The 14,592-nt window shown below is 40.2% G+C and overlaps 1 protein-coding gene across 3 annotated transcripts in view; it reads right to left on the reverse strand.

Moving 5' to 3' along the window:
* RALGAPA2 (Ral GTPase activating protein catalytic subunit alpha 2) overlaps positions 1–14,592 on the reverse strand; it is a 316,728-nt gene that overhangs the window by 76,587 nt on the left and 225,549 nt on the right. For all 3 annotated transcript variants that reach the window (XM_045529190.1, XM_045529188.1, XM_045529189.1), the window contains exon 37: positions 10,282–10,409. In XM_045529190.1, coding sequence (XP_045385146.1) covers positions 10,282–10,409 — 128 coding nt within the window. The remainder of the gene's footprint in view (positions 1–10,281; positions 10,410–14,592) is intronic.

A 14,592-nucleotide genomic window follows, 5' to 3' on the forward strand; every position in this document is an offset into this window, starting at 1 on the left:
TTGTTGAGTGCCTACTATGTGCCAGGTGCTGTTCTAAGTGTTCAGGATATAGCTGTAAACTAAATATTAAAAAATGGAAAAAAGTCTTTAAAAACATTTATATACATACATAGATGCATATATATTCTATCTGTAGAGCTATAGCTCACCTTGGACAATCAAGATTTTCAATTTTGAAAAATGCAATTTTATAAAATATGACTTGCTTTTGTCTTCTCATTCTGTTTTCCAAAATATTTACCAACTTAATCTCTCTCCATCTCCTTCCCTCCCTCCCTCTCCACCTTCACACACACACACACACACACACACACTCATAAGTACTAAGAGGTGTACGGTGAGAGGGATGTCCCCAGAATAGAAACAAGGCCCCCACTGGGAAAGCCACCGTACAGTCAGAAGCCAGCGTGGCCAGGAGCTCTGGCTCTGAGACAGAAGAGGGCAGGCCACGGCTCAGCCTGGCTAGGAGAGAGTCACAGGGTGAGGTGGCTGTGAGAGTCACAGGAGGGACTCAAGGCAGCGTGTGGGGTGGGGGGCAGCAGAGTGGCCGAGGGGAATGCCAGGGCGGGGTCACCCTGGAGGGAAGCAGCACACCCCTAGGAAGGACTGGCAGTGTGAGACGAGGTGACCCACCCAGGATGGAGTTGAGAGTGGCAAGAGAGGAAGGCTGGGGCTGTTCTTAAAATTCCCCTAGGTGCAGCATCAGCCTGGTATCTCCACAGATTGTTAGATTTACAATAACTTTTGCTGAGAGATGATGTTTTGTCTAACAGTGATAAGTCACCTACAGCGAACATAGCCAAGTGCTCCTACGCCTCTCTCTGTGGAGGTTTCCCCTGCAACATGGTGCTTCTCATGGGCCTCAATTCCATGGACCAAGGGCAGAGGGCAGCTCCGACCCCAGGGAGCAGACCTTTCACACAGAGGAGGACCTTCTACAAGTCTTTGAATGAAGAGCATTCTCTCAACCTTTATTTTAACACCTACAATGACAAACAGTAAATATTTCCTGAGACCTAACTCCACACTTGGGTGGTTCTAGTTTTTACAACAGAGGTTTGAAACCCCAGTATTTATGGGGGCCAGGCTGAAAACATGATAATAACACCTGCAGGCGACACTTAACTGGGCTCTCACCAAGTACCAGGTACAGTTTTACCTCCTTGGCCCGTTAACCCTCTCACTAACTCTCTGCGGGAGCCACCTGGCACGGTGTCACAGTGGTGGTGGCCGGCATCAGGCCTCCGCATGGGGAGACACGAGGAGGGGCTGTGGTGACCAGGAGAGCACATGCCCTGTGAAGGGGCTGATTGCTGCCAGCAGAAGGAAGCCCCAGTGGGGACAGATGTTCTGATTCTTTAAAAGAAGTCAAAAATCTAGATTTTTAAAACTGCAAAATCTCCCAATTTCTCAGTGTGGCTGACAAACTCAATTTTCAGTTTGGTTTTTTGTTAATGCAAGGAGGCCAAATGTAGTTCAAACAAAGCCCATCTGTGGGCTGGATTTGGCCTGCAGGCAGCTGGTTTGTCTGCTCTGGTTTTTGAATGTTTGCCTTGATATTGAGGTAAAGCTGCTTCCTGGTTGCCTCTGTTCATTGGTCCCAGTTCTGCAGACTGATTTCCTCTTTTAGAAACCTTCCAGGCCCCTGAAACAACTCCTTCTTGGTTTTAATGGCTCCCCAATGCCAAAGGCATGATAGTCACAATTTCTCTGGACTGGCTCCAAGTTGGCTGGTCCCTCTTCAAATATGGCCCCGCAGAGGAGCTCACACCTTTCTGAGCACAGACACAATGTTGTAGCTCCTGTGAGTGGACCTCATGTTTCCCGTGCTGTGGTCTCAAGAGAACATTGGTGTGGTTGATTGTTGCATCACCCTCTTGTGTCTCATCTCAGATCTGTGGCCAACCAAAATCCTCAGAGGTTGTCCACAATGATTGCTACCAAGCCACATCACCTCATCCCACCACTTACCCAAAACAAGTACAGGACATTACATTCTACCCTCTTAAATTTCATCTTGTTGGCTGGGACCCGGAAGTCTCATCTGTTGAGATAATCCTAATGTCTGACTTTGCCTGTGTCAAATTAGTTAATCTTCTCAGCTTTCTTACAATGATAATTTGATAAACATGTTCTAGACCTTTGTGAAAGTTACTGATAAAAGTGTTGAATGGAAGAGCGATTAGACAAAGCTGTGGCACAGAAACCATACTGGAGACACAAAGCCACCAGTAGACTGGTGGTCCATGAATTAATGCATTTTACGTTTGGCCACAATGAAATCACCCGGCTGTCAGGGTCCTATCTTTTTCTCTCATTTCTGCCAGATGATCACGATACTTTATCTTATATTTTACCAAAATTTAGATTTAAAAGTTTCCTCTAATCTCTGAAAATAGTAATCTTATCAAACATAATATGTTTGGGATACTTTTTATTCTTTGTGAACACATTCTTTTCTGAAGGTTCACAAGCTATTTGATGATCTGGTCTACCAATCTTATAAGGGATCTATGCAACATTCTAAAATTTGTCCTTTAATCCTATTTGAAAACAAGGAAGATATTTTCCTGTTTTATTTTGGGTGCACCCTTCATTCTGTGTGATTCCTAAAAAAATAGTTCTAGTGGTTCTGAGATCACTGTTGTAAATTTGTTCCACAACCAGAGATAGTGGCCCTGAAGGAGGGACTTTACTTACAAGGGTCAGTTCTTTTTTTTTTTTCTTCCTTATTGTATTCTCAGTGATTCAAGTTTTAATTCATCCACTAAGACACTTTTCTGTCCCTTCCCATTTGAAGAAGATGTGGTAGAAGATGGAGGGCCATCAGGACACTGGTTAACAGAGCTGACCTGCTAAAAACAAGGTGGGGAGCTCCTCTTTTGATCTTCATGTGTACATTTTAACCATGAACTTGTCACAGACCACCACTTTGTGCAGCTACATTCGCTTCTCTTCCATGCCTCCTTTTTTCCTTTCTCAGAGAAATGATATCAGTATTACAATTTTTAAAAATCCTATTATTAAAAATCTCTCTTTCCTCATTCCCTTTTACAGTCTCAACACACCCATGGGAATGTGCCATTTCTTCCTTAGAGCTTTACTTTTTGTAACGTGCTTCCCAAGTGTACAGGGTACAGGTCTACTGGCATATTTCTCCCATTCTTATACACACTAAAATATAAACTCATTACTTTCTGCAGCATCCAAAGTCACAAATCCATTCTTTCAAATTGCTAAGAAATGGATCTAAACCAAATTAGTAGTCCCCCCTTATTTGTTTCCTTTGCTTTCTTAGAGGTGAGAGTGTATACCAGCCAAGAATTTATCAAATGCTAGTCACCTTTAGTGGAAGGTCCCTTGGAGCTAATATCAAGTAGTAGAAATTCCCATTACAACTAAATTTTGCTTCAGGTCTGTTTAGAAATTTGGATTAGAAAAGTTTGTTCATCCCCCCTCCGATCTGGGGTACGACTCCATTCTGGCTGCTGCTCTTACCCAGCCCCTCTCCCATGCACGTTCCACTCACAGGCACTTTAATCCCACCCAGAAGTGTTTTTTTCTTTTTGGTGCTCCTATTGTCTGATATGTTTTTATCCCTTTCCTTGCAGTAATTCAGTTCTAGGTCCTCATATACCCAGTCCTCCAGGTGAAGACTTGAGACTGCTGGAACCAGTCATGGATAAGACCATCCAGTAGAATGTGTCTTTCTTGACCAGTCTGCTAGAAGCAACCCTTCATTTCTCTCTTCCTTGTATTCCTGGGAAATCACTTTCTCTCATTCTCTTCTGCCTTTCTTTATCTCCACCTCCTCCTTCCAAGCCTACTCTTCAAATGCTTCAGAGCATCCTGTCTGTGATTCTCTTTTCACTCTCCCACCTCTGTCAGTCCAGCAGGTCCCACACTGACTTGGTCCTCCTCCTTACACAGATATCCAATCCATCCCCTGCCACTGTCTTCACTCAGACCCAACTCTCAGAACTCCTTCCACAGCCTCGGCAATGTTTTCATCACCTCCATCCTTGGTTTGTGTACGTGTGTGTATCCGTCCTATACTCTGCTATATAGAATATATCTGTCGTTCTCAAATGTGAGGTGTTCTTTCAAAGCTTAGTCCATGAGCAAACACTGTCCCCTCATTTGGAATACCTTGTTCATATTTCTATTCCTAGTCGCTAGGACAGTGCCTAGCATGTGGCGGGGACACTGTAAATGTTGACAGATGCATAACTGGTTCTGCACGGCAAAATACAACACATGCTACCACTTCTTTTCCGAAGTGTACAGAGATGAAAGAAAGAAATTAGAGGTCTGCCCAGGAAAAAGAACTAAAGATCCCACTGGAGAAGAAAGAAACAGGGTGGTTAACGTTTTAGGGAGAGGGGTCATTTTTGAAGATGTGTAAAGTGAGAGCAGACTTTAGCAATGATATTACAAAGGCATGGGTCTAAGAGAGAAGGTCTGGTATTGTCAAATATTTCTGTTAACAGAAAATGAAACTAAATTTCACTTGTGAAAGAATGAGACCCAAAATTACTTTTTCTTAGGCAGCTCAGTTGTCTCCATCAAATGCTGATAGTTATAGAGAGTAGAGATGGTGAATGCCATTGAGACTATTGTTCTATTGAAGTGGACGTTTATTTTAAAAAGCCACCATCTGTCTGATTCAGGGTGAACTCCTAATGGGCACACTGCATACTGTGAGGCAGCCTTTTCCCCGAAACAAGTTATCTGCTGAGCAGAATGAAAGCCCTAGCTCAAATGGTTTTGGAAACTTCTATCAGCTGACCATGGTTTGATTTGGGAATCCTTAGTTGGCTTGGGAACTGTAAACATAACATGTGGCAGGCTTCCCATTTACAACCCTCTAGGCACAGGAATAGGCCCTCTGATTGCCCAAGAGGGATAGAAAAAGCAGATGGCAGGTGAGTTGGCCCTCACTGCTCAGAAGAGCAGTGGCCACAGGACGAAGGCTCCACTTGACAGATTTGATTTTGCCTGCTGAGGATGTCACAAGAGAACCCCGGAGGGACAAAGGGGCCAGGCTGACATATTACCAAGGGTGCTTTCCAAACACATCCCTACTGTGTCCACTTTTTTTTTGGATCATGTAAAACAATGGTATTTTTCAGTCTTCTATGTGCCTTTGCCACATAGTTCCAATTGTTTATCATTTAGCCAAGATCCCTCAAACAAGAACTCCTTTGCTATTGATTCTAAGCTAGATTTACTGCTCAAAAAGACACAAAAAGAGCAAATTTGCTCCAGTAATGCCCCCCATCTTCAGCTTAATCAGTAACGTTTATTTTCTTGAACATTAATGAACAAAATTAATACACAGCTGCCCACATTTCTCCTTCTAGTTAAATCTTATGTAAAACTAAATCCCAACTGACACTATTTTAAGTTAAATATCAGTCATTAGCTGGGGAGGGGACAGGTAGATAAGAATAACGAGGAATTCCATTGATTCTTTATTTGTTATCAGGTTTAATGTTTGGCTATGTACGGTCAATACAAGAAAGCAGGTGCTCCCTTTCTAAAAGATTTATAGAAGGTTTCAACTTAACAACATCCTTTGTTCATAAAATAGTGATTCTGATACCTAAGAAATAAGTGACATTTGGATGAAGTGAGCAGTTTGGCAATGTTCTACATAACAAGTGTAATCTAAGTATTAGAAAGAAAATGGAGATACGGGGTTGCCCGTATAAAACGGCCTGAGTTGACAAAGAAATTTCCCTTTCTTTGTCAGCACTCACCGCTGCAGCTAGTATCTCAGGGGAATAGGATAGTAATTCTTTCTCAGATTTTTTGTCTCTTAAATGAACTTTTCTTCTAGGGCTGTGCATACAAGCTGCTTCACTCCTTAACGGGTCCAGGGTCATATGTCAATATGATTTTGCCAAGGGATATACCACCAGGCCTTAGGAAGGTAACCAACTCTAACAAACACCCAGGAAGAGAGTTCCCCAACTTGTCTGGAGGCTTTCAGGAGGGGCTGCAGGCAGGGCTGCAGGGGTGTGCAACCTGCATAGCTACACATGGGCAGTGTGTTTCCCCTGTGGTGGAGTGTTCAGTGGATCTGACTACCCTGGGTGGCCACACTCTCTTCCTAAGCCAGAACTTGCCTTGAATGCAGAAGGAAAGCAGTAGCACCCTGAGAAACATGAACAACCAAGGAACCCTGTTGCATCCTTTCTCAGTGGTGTTACTTCCCTGTATCAGCCGACCACTTACTCTGAAAATGATGACACAGAAGGGAAGGAAAAATCAGGGTGACTCATAGTCTCTTTTCCTGCCCATCCTTCCTTACTCATCAATAAAGTGATGGTACACAGTGCTGGTAGAATATGTGTACATGAAAGAGTGAAATACTAAGTTTTATGTGATGTCCCCACTCTTCTGGTAAGAGCAAAATATGTACACATGCATGAGCTATGAAATATGAATTGCATAATTTTGGTGAGTCCATATACGAGTTAAATATTCATATATCTGCATATTAACCTGGAACTGTATAATATAAAGAAGAGTGATATGTCTATGGCCATACCACCCTGAACATGCCTAACCCTTGTGTGACCTCAGAAGCTAAGCAGGGTCATGTCTGGTTGGTACTTGGATCCTAGAAGAGTGATAACAGTAATGCTAATAATTTAAATTTTTAATATTTCTTTACTTAGAATAACACTGAATAGAAAATTAAAGAAAACCGTAACAAGCCAAGAGATTATAGAAGAATGGAAAAAGCTTTATATTTTAGGACCTTTAAGGGTACTTTTTCCTGCTTTTTGAAAAAGGGGCCCCACATTTTCATTCTGCATTGATACCCTCAGGTTACGTAGCTGGCCTAGGTTCTAGTTGTGTCCAAGGTACTGCTGATCTCCTTAGTCCTTGGGGGGCTTGCACAGGCTTGGGGTGGTGAGGCCTGTACTCCCTCCCTACCTGTTGCACCTGGCATCAGGCAGCCTTGGGTGTTAATGCCAGGATGCTGCACTAAGATGAAAACTTCCAAGGTGGGCGTGAGCAGGGCGAGTCAGGGAAGCTCGGCTTCCTTGGGGATCAACCACAACACCACCTCTGCTGGAATCTGGCTCTTGGGCCTATCACAGGCACCCTGATGGACGTGAACATGCATACAATCCGGAAAAGACACAAGCTTACCACTGGAGAACACTCTGAGTCCCCATACCCTCTGCCTGAAATGCCACCCCTGCTCTCTGAGGACAGCTTCCCTCGCACCCCTCCAATCTCAGCCTAAATGCTGTCTCCTCAGAGGCCTCTGCCTGCCCTGACTCTTTTTCACCCAACTCTCTATTTAATTTCTTTACATAATTTCTCCCAATTCACTTATGTATTTATTAGTGTGTCTGACTTCTCTGTGAAGCACATGCGCACAAACCTGGTCTGCCTTGCCCCCTGCTGTAGCCCCAGCCCTTAGTGCTGGACCTGGAGGACAGCGAGTCCATAGTAACTGTTTCTTTGGTAAATGAATAAATGTAATCAGACATCCATAGTTAGGATTTGTTAGGTTATTCAAGTTTTCTAAATTCAAATCTAAGACTTATCTCAATGTGGCAGCAAATTCTAGACATCAGGTAATCAGGTATGACATAATCAAATGAGTTTAGACTTTTGCCAAAGCATGTTGACCTGGATGTTTTGACAATTAATTATTAATAGCTTAGGCAGGCATATATATATGGAGAGAGAGTTTTAAAAATTAGCAATTAGTAATTTTTTAAAGAACAAAAATGCCTTAAAAATGCTCTCTTTTTTCATATTTTTTCCTTTTTTCTCATTTTCTCTTCTTATTATATCCCTCATTTCTGGCCTGAATATTAGCCCTTCTGTAGATAAAAATTAAAGAATAGCTAAATGATTGCAAAGTTTTTAATGTATAACATTTTATTTTTTGTTTTCAATAATTTACTTGAATAGCACCAATTAAATCTTCTCAAAGTATAAGAAAAATATTAAAAAATTTTTATAATGGTCAACATAATAGGTTTTGTTACTTTCCTTTTCCTAATTTCTCTACTAAGTTGTCCTCTGCAATGTCAAGTTGGCTGTTTTATGGTTCAGAGCTGCAGTCCCCATGCCCTGGGCCGTGGACTGGTACCCACCCATCCGTGGCCTGTTAGGAACTGCGCTGTACAGCAGGAGGTGAGAGGCAGGTGAGCGAGTGAAGCTTCATCTGTATTTACAGCCGCTCCCCATCGCTTGCATCACTGTATAAGCCCCACCTCCTGTCAGATCAGCAGCGGCATTAGATTCTCATGGGAGTGAGAACCCTATTGTAAACTGTGTATGCAAGGGATCTAGGCTGTGTGCTCCTTATGAGAATCTAATGCCTGATGATCTGAGGTGGAGCTGAGGCAGTGATGCCAGCGCCCGGGAGCAGCTGCAAATACAGATTATCATTAGCAGAGAGTTCTGACTGCACAATAAATGTAATGCGCTTGAATCATCCTGAAATCATCCTCCACCCTGGTCCGTGGAAAAACTCTGTCTTCCATGAAACCCATCCCCGGTGCCAAAAAGGTTGGGGACCACTGGTTTAGAGTATATTTACAAACCCACATTAGCATCAGAGCCCTAGCTGGTATCCATATTAGTCCTGATGTGTTTCCTTAAACAATTTTTGAAGTGATGCTGAATATTATCCTTTGAACTTCTAAAATATTGTTTTTCCTAAACCTGATTACTCCAATGGTTCTATATTAATTCTTATTTGAGAAAGCACTGTCAACAAAATAACAAAGCAAGTATTTTATAATGAGAAGTTCAATAAGTGAAGAAGGTGATGTGACAAAAATCATAATGGACTAAGATATAAAATGGAATTTTCTTATTTGAAAAATAATATTTTTTTGTTGCCTTGGTCTAATATATGTGACTGATGAGTGTCCAGCTTGTCCTAGTTGACATGCAAACTGACAAGCCAATCACTGAATAGGTCTTTCTCATTTCTGCCAAGAAGCTCTTTTTAACAGCATGTGAAATGAAAACTCCATGCTCAAGGCTGAATCGACACCAGCCATAAGATTAAGTCTAGAGTGTTTCAGAAATCACTGCAGAGAATGCCATCTCCAAAACACTCACCCCCAACCTGGACAAAGCATGAGAGAGTACACTGAAGGGAATAATGCTGTCCTGGCCCCCAGGGGAGGGACCAGATGGGACCTAATAGCTCTTTTCTACTACTAATTTCTATGATAATTCTAAGTTGCCACATGGCATATGTATTTTTTTTTAAATCTAAAGGCAGAATATCAGTCAATGAAGTGACTGGGATTTTAATGAAAGGTATTTTTCATGAACTGTATCTATTCACACAGTATATTTCTCACCCACCCCCACTCCTACCCGCTAGCACCACATCACTTACTATTAGGTTGGGAGGAGTATATATAAAGAGGTCAAACACAATACAGTTTTAATCATTATCAATACCAATCATAAACAAAGAGATTCTAAATATTATCAGGAGGTCAGATATTTTTTGCAGCAATTTTATGAAGTCACTCACCTTAATCTTTTTTTCTTATAATTTGAGGTCATGCTTGGATTTAAGAATTACAGCATGCCAATTAATGCTTGAGAAAAAAATTACAAAAGTGAAATTTCTTTTATTTTTAGAAACAAAATCAGGAACCAGAGAAAGAAATATTAATGATTTGGGGAAATAACAAAAGAATTTCTAGCTATTCTTACTGATGAGTCCAAATACAACTTTGTTCAGAACGCCTTTGCCTCTCTTCCCAACCAGATGCAATCTCTCCCTCCTCTGACCTTCCAGGACTCTATTTGCACTTCTCAGGTGGCACTTGCCACATTCTTTGATTTATTAGAGTCATTTCATTTGCTTCTGGTTTCTGGTAGGCGCCTGAATGAAACTGTTAGATTTTGCTCAGCATTCTACCTTACACACAATGGACTGCAACAAATAGGGAGGATACAGGAAGAGACTGAATTTGGCAAAAAATACCTAAGGAGGTATGAGCATCTCATGATAGCCACAGCTTCTCAGACACAAACACGTGTGTAAATTATAAAAATAAATTCTTCTTAAGTTCAATGCAGCACAAAATTATTACATTTAATATAAATTAACAAATGCTATGGAAATCATATTATGTTATTTTCAACATAGATTGAAAAAAAATCTTTCTTCCCTCTTCAACTTAGGTTTTAATACTTACCTCTGATGAAAAACTGACAGGAATCTCGATTCTGGCATGGCTAGTAAGTTATGCATTTAAAGCAAAAAGATACAAGCTCTGGTAGAGCGGGATGAGGCACTTCACAGCCCTGCTGGCATTGATGCAAGTGGCACATATAAGGCTTGGCAGCAGCTTCCCACTCACTATGGCTCCATCAAACAGAGGCCCAAAAAACGGAACCTGTTGATTCAAAATGGAAAAACACTTAACTTTCAAAAACAAGTAAAAGTCACATCAAAGCTATGAGAACAGCTGACTGATGTCTGAGACCTGAAATGTGTACAAGGCTGTCACTCACAAAGCAGTTTCCCTTAACAGGACATGGATCAGGGGCTTTCAAGTGAAGCAAGATTGCTCCACAACAGCCCTCTATAGGAACTCTCCAGCAAAACTTTCAATAATAAATTATCACCAGGTTATTCTTTTTTTCCTTCTGTTATTATTTACAGAAATGGCATTGCTCTTTCTAAGTGCTTACAACATGTAGATTATGCATGGTACGCAGATACACTTCACTGCACAACACTAGCCTTGCGTTCTCCTGACACCGGTTTTGGAATTGGTAATGGTCCTGCCATGGGTCCTGAAGCACATTAACTCCTAAAGGAGATGATGACTATCCCTGTCAACAACCACAAGGTCTTATTTACAGTCCTCATTCTTCTTGAACTTTTACCCCTCTGCTTCCAAGACACTAAATTATTCTTATTTCCTTCTACTTCCTTAATAGAGAATTGGCTTTCCTTAGCCATTTCTACCATGTGGGCAACCCACAAAGTTTTTGCGCCTGTTTTGGATTTCTTTCTTTGCTTTCATTTTTTTTTCCCCATTAGAATTTCATTAACTCCATTCATTGATATGAAGACTATGAGCTCCATGACTGGGTCTGCTTTATAACTCTTACATTTATTCACTTTTTCACTCATTTATTTATTCAAAAGTATGTATTATTGTGATAGATGCTGTTCTATTCACTGGGGAAAAGGCAGAAAATAATACAAAAATCCCTGATTTCATTGACCTTAAAGTTTCTTGGATCTTTAAGAGAGTAAACAGTATAAACATATAAAATAAATGACAAGTAGTAAAAGTGCTAAGGTGAAAAATAGAGCAGGGAGGAACAATAGAATATTTTTTTTTGGTGTGTGTGGGAGGTCTCTAATTTAATCAAATAACCAGGGAGCACTTTAAGGAGAAGATAACATTTCAGTAAAGACCTAAAGGAAGTAAGGGAATGAACCACAAGCTTTGAGGACATCTGATGGAAGAAATTCCAAGCAAAGGAACAGCAAACATAGCGCTTGTGGTGGGAATAGAATTAGTATATTTATGCAAGAGCAAGGAAGCCACAGTGGCTGGAGCCAAGTGAGTGAAAGAAAGAATAGAAGGTGATAAAGTTGGACAGGTGACAAGAGGGGCCTTGTAGGAAATTTTAGGGTTCTGGATTTCTACTCTGAGCAAGACAGAAACCACTTGGAGGGTTTAGGGAAGTAGAGGATATGATCTAACCTACATTTTAAAGGTACTGTTTGGCCCCTGTGTTGGAAAAACTACAAAGGGGAATTACTGAGACCAGCTGCGGAACTACTGAATAATTCCACAAGAGATGATGACGGCTTGGATCAGAATGGTAGCAGGGGAAGTGGGGAAAGGTGGTGGGTTTCTGGCTATATTTTGAGGGTAGAGTTGACAGGATTTGTTGAGGATTGTTAATGAGGTGGGAGAGAGAGAGGTGTCAAGGATGACGCCATGGTTTCTGGTCTGGCAATTGGAAGGCTGGGGCTACTTTTTCCTAAAGTGGAGAAGACTGAGGGGGAGCCTCATTAGTTCAATTTTAGACGTGCTAAGTTAGAGATGGCTATTAGGTACCCAGCAATGATGAATTGAGGAGGGGAGTAGATACACCAGGCTGGAAGTCAGAGAAGAGGCCTGGGCTAGCAATGTAAATATAAGAGTCATTCATTTATAGATGGTGTTTCTAGCCATGAGATTAGATGACATCATCAAAAGAGCAAGAGAAGTGGCTCAAGGACTATATCCTCTGGCTCTCCAATGTTCAGAGGTTGGAGACATGAAAAACAATTAGAAGAGAAGACTGAGAAGGAATGGCTAGAGATGGAAGAGGAAAATCCCCAGTGATTAGCACTGCACCTGGCACATAGTTAGAAGGCAAACACCTGCTAGATGAGTGAAATTAATATCTTAAACAATGTAAATTAATGAATGGGGGGTCTCCATCCCAGGTCTTTTGAATTCTCTCAACAATTGTTTATTTCTAAAACACCCTTTCTGTCACTGGCATTAGGGGAGGGGTTTGGGATACAACAGTGAATGAGAGACTGTTGTTACCCATGAGGAGCTGACATGATAAGAAAACTATGAACTGATATTCCTCAGCAAAGATGCAAAAATCCTTTACAAAATTACAGAACAAAAACTCTCAGCAAACTGGGAATAAAAGGGAACTGCCTCAATTTAATGAAATCTTAAAGGGAAAAAATATGGTATCATAATTAAGAATGAAATATTAGATGTTTTCTACCAAGGATCTGAAAAGGCAAGGATGACTATGCTCACCTCTTCTACTCAACATTTCTGAGGGTCCTAGTCATTACAACAAGGAAATATGAGAGAAAGAAAGAATAGGAAGAGGGAGAAAAAAGGAACATAAAGATTAGAAATAAGTAAAATTGGACGGGCATGACGGCTTAATCCCAGCACTATGAGAGTCTGAGGTAGGAGGACTGCTTGAGGCCAGGAGTTGAAGAAATAAGTAATATTATTTTTATTCACAGATTAACATGATTATGTACATGAAAAGTCCAAAGGAATTTATCTAGAACTAATAAGTGAATTCTGATAAGTTTCAGGATACAATATAACCCCCAAATCAGTTACATTTCTTAATCTTGGCAACCAACAATTTAAAAATAACATTTAAAAATGCTATTTATAATAGCATCAAAAATCTAAAATAAATTTGACAAAAGATTTGCAAGGCATCTATACTGAAAACTACCAAACAGTGCTGAGATCAATTTAAGATAATCTAAATAAATAGAAAGAGGTACAATATTCATGGACTAGAAGTTTCAATATTTCTAAGATGTCAGTTTTTCTACAATGGAGCTACAGACTCAATAAAACCCAATCAAAATTCTGGCAAGCTTTTTTTGTAGATAGTCCAGCTAATTCTAAGTTCATATGGAAATGAAAAGACATAAATTAGTCAAGACAATAATAAGAAGACTTATATTAACTGATTTCAAGGCACACTATAAAATTATAATAATTAAGAAACCATTATAGCAGCACCAGGATAAATATTTCAATGGAACAGAATATAGAGTCCAAGAATATAACCACATATATATGATAATTGATTTGCAATAAAGGCAGTATATCAATTTGGTGGGGAAAGGGAAGTCTGTTTCAATAAAAACACTAAAACAACTGGATAGCCATATGGAAAAGTGAACCCTGACCTTCACCTGATTCGACAGACAAAAATGAAATGAATTATAGACCAAACTATTAAAGCAAAAACCATAAAGGTTCTGGAAAAAAACATGAGAAAATCTTCACAACCTTAGGATAGGGCAAGGATTTCTTAAAATACAAAGGGCACCAACCATAAAAACTTTATAAAAATACTAGAAATTCTGCTCATGATGAAAGTGAAAAAGGCAAGTTATACAAATTCACCAAACAGGACACAACCCCCAGGTCGATCCACAGGAGGATGAATCAAAAATTTGTGGTATGTCCACCCAGTAGAATATTCCACAGTAATGAAAATGAACAAACCGTAACTACATGTAACATTATGGAAATGACCCAAATACAATGCTGAGTGAAACAAACAGATACAAAGTCATATTATATAATTCCATTCATAGAAAGTTCAAAAACAGATAAAACTGATCAATGGTGACACTAGTCAGAATAGAGGCCATCTTTTCAAGGGATTAGTGATTGGAACAGAGCATGACAGAGACTTTTGGGGTGTGGCAATATCTGATGTTTTGATCTGGGGTGGTATTACACAAATGTGTTCACTCTAAAAACATCCATCATGCTGTATACTTACAATTTGTGTTCTTTATTAACATACATATATTTCAAAGAAAATATTTTCTAGAAAATAGCAAGAATATAAACGATTTGAAAACACAACTAACAAACTCATCCTAATGGATACATATAAAATACTTTACCCAACAGTTACAGAAGACAAATTTTTCAAGCATGCACAGAACGCTTTTTAAAAATTGACCATATTGTAGGCCAAGGATCCACAAATACAATCGTCAGGGGCTAATGACAACCTGGCATCTTTTTTGTATGGCCTGCAAGCTAAGAA

The sequence above is a fragment of the Lemur catta genome, chromosome 17 (genome assembly GCF_020740605.2).
Source record: "Lemur catta isolate mLemCat1 chromosome 17, mLemCat1.pri, whole genome shotgun sequence".
In the NCBI taxonomy this organism is placed as follows: Eukaryota; Metazoa; Chordata; class Mammalia; order Primates; family Lemuridae; genus Lemur; species Lemur catta.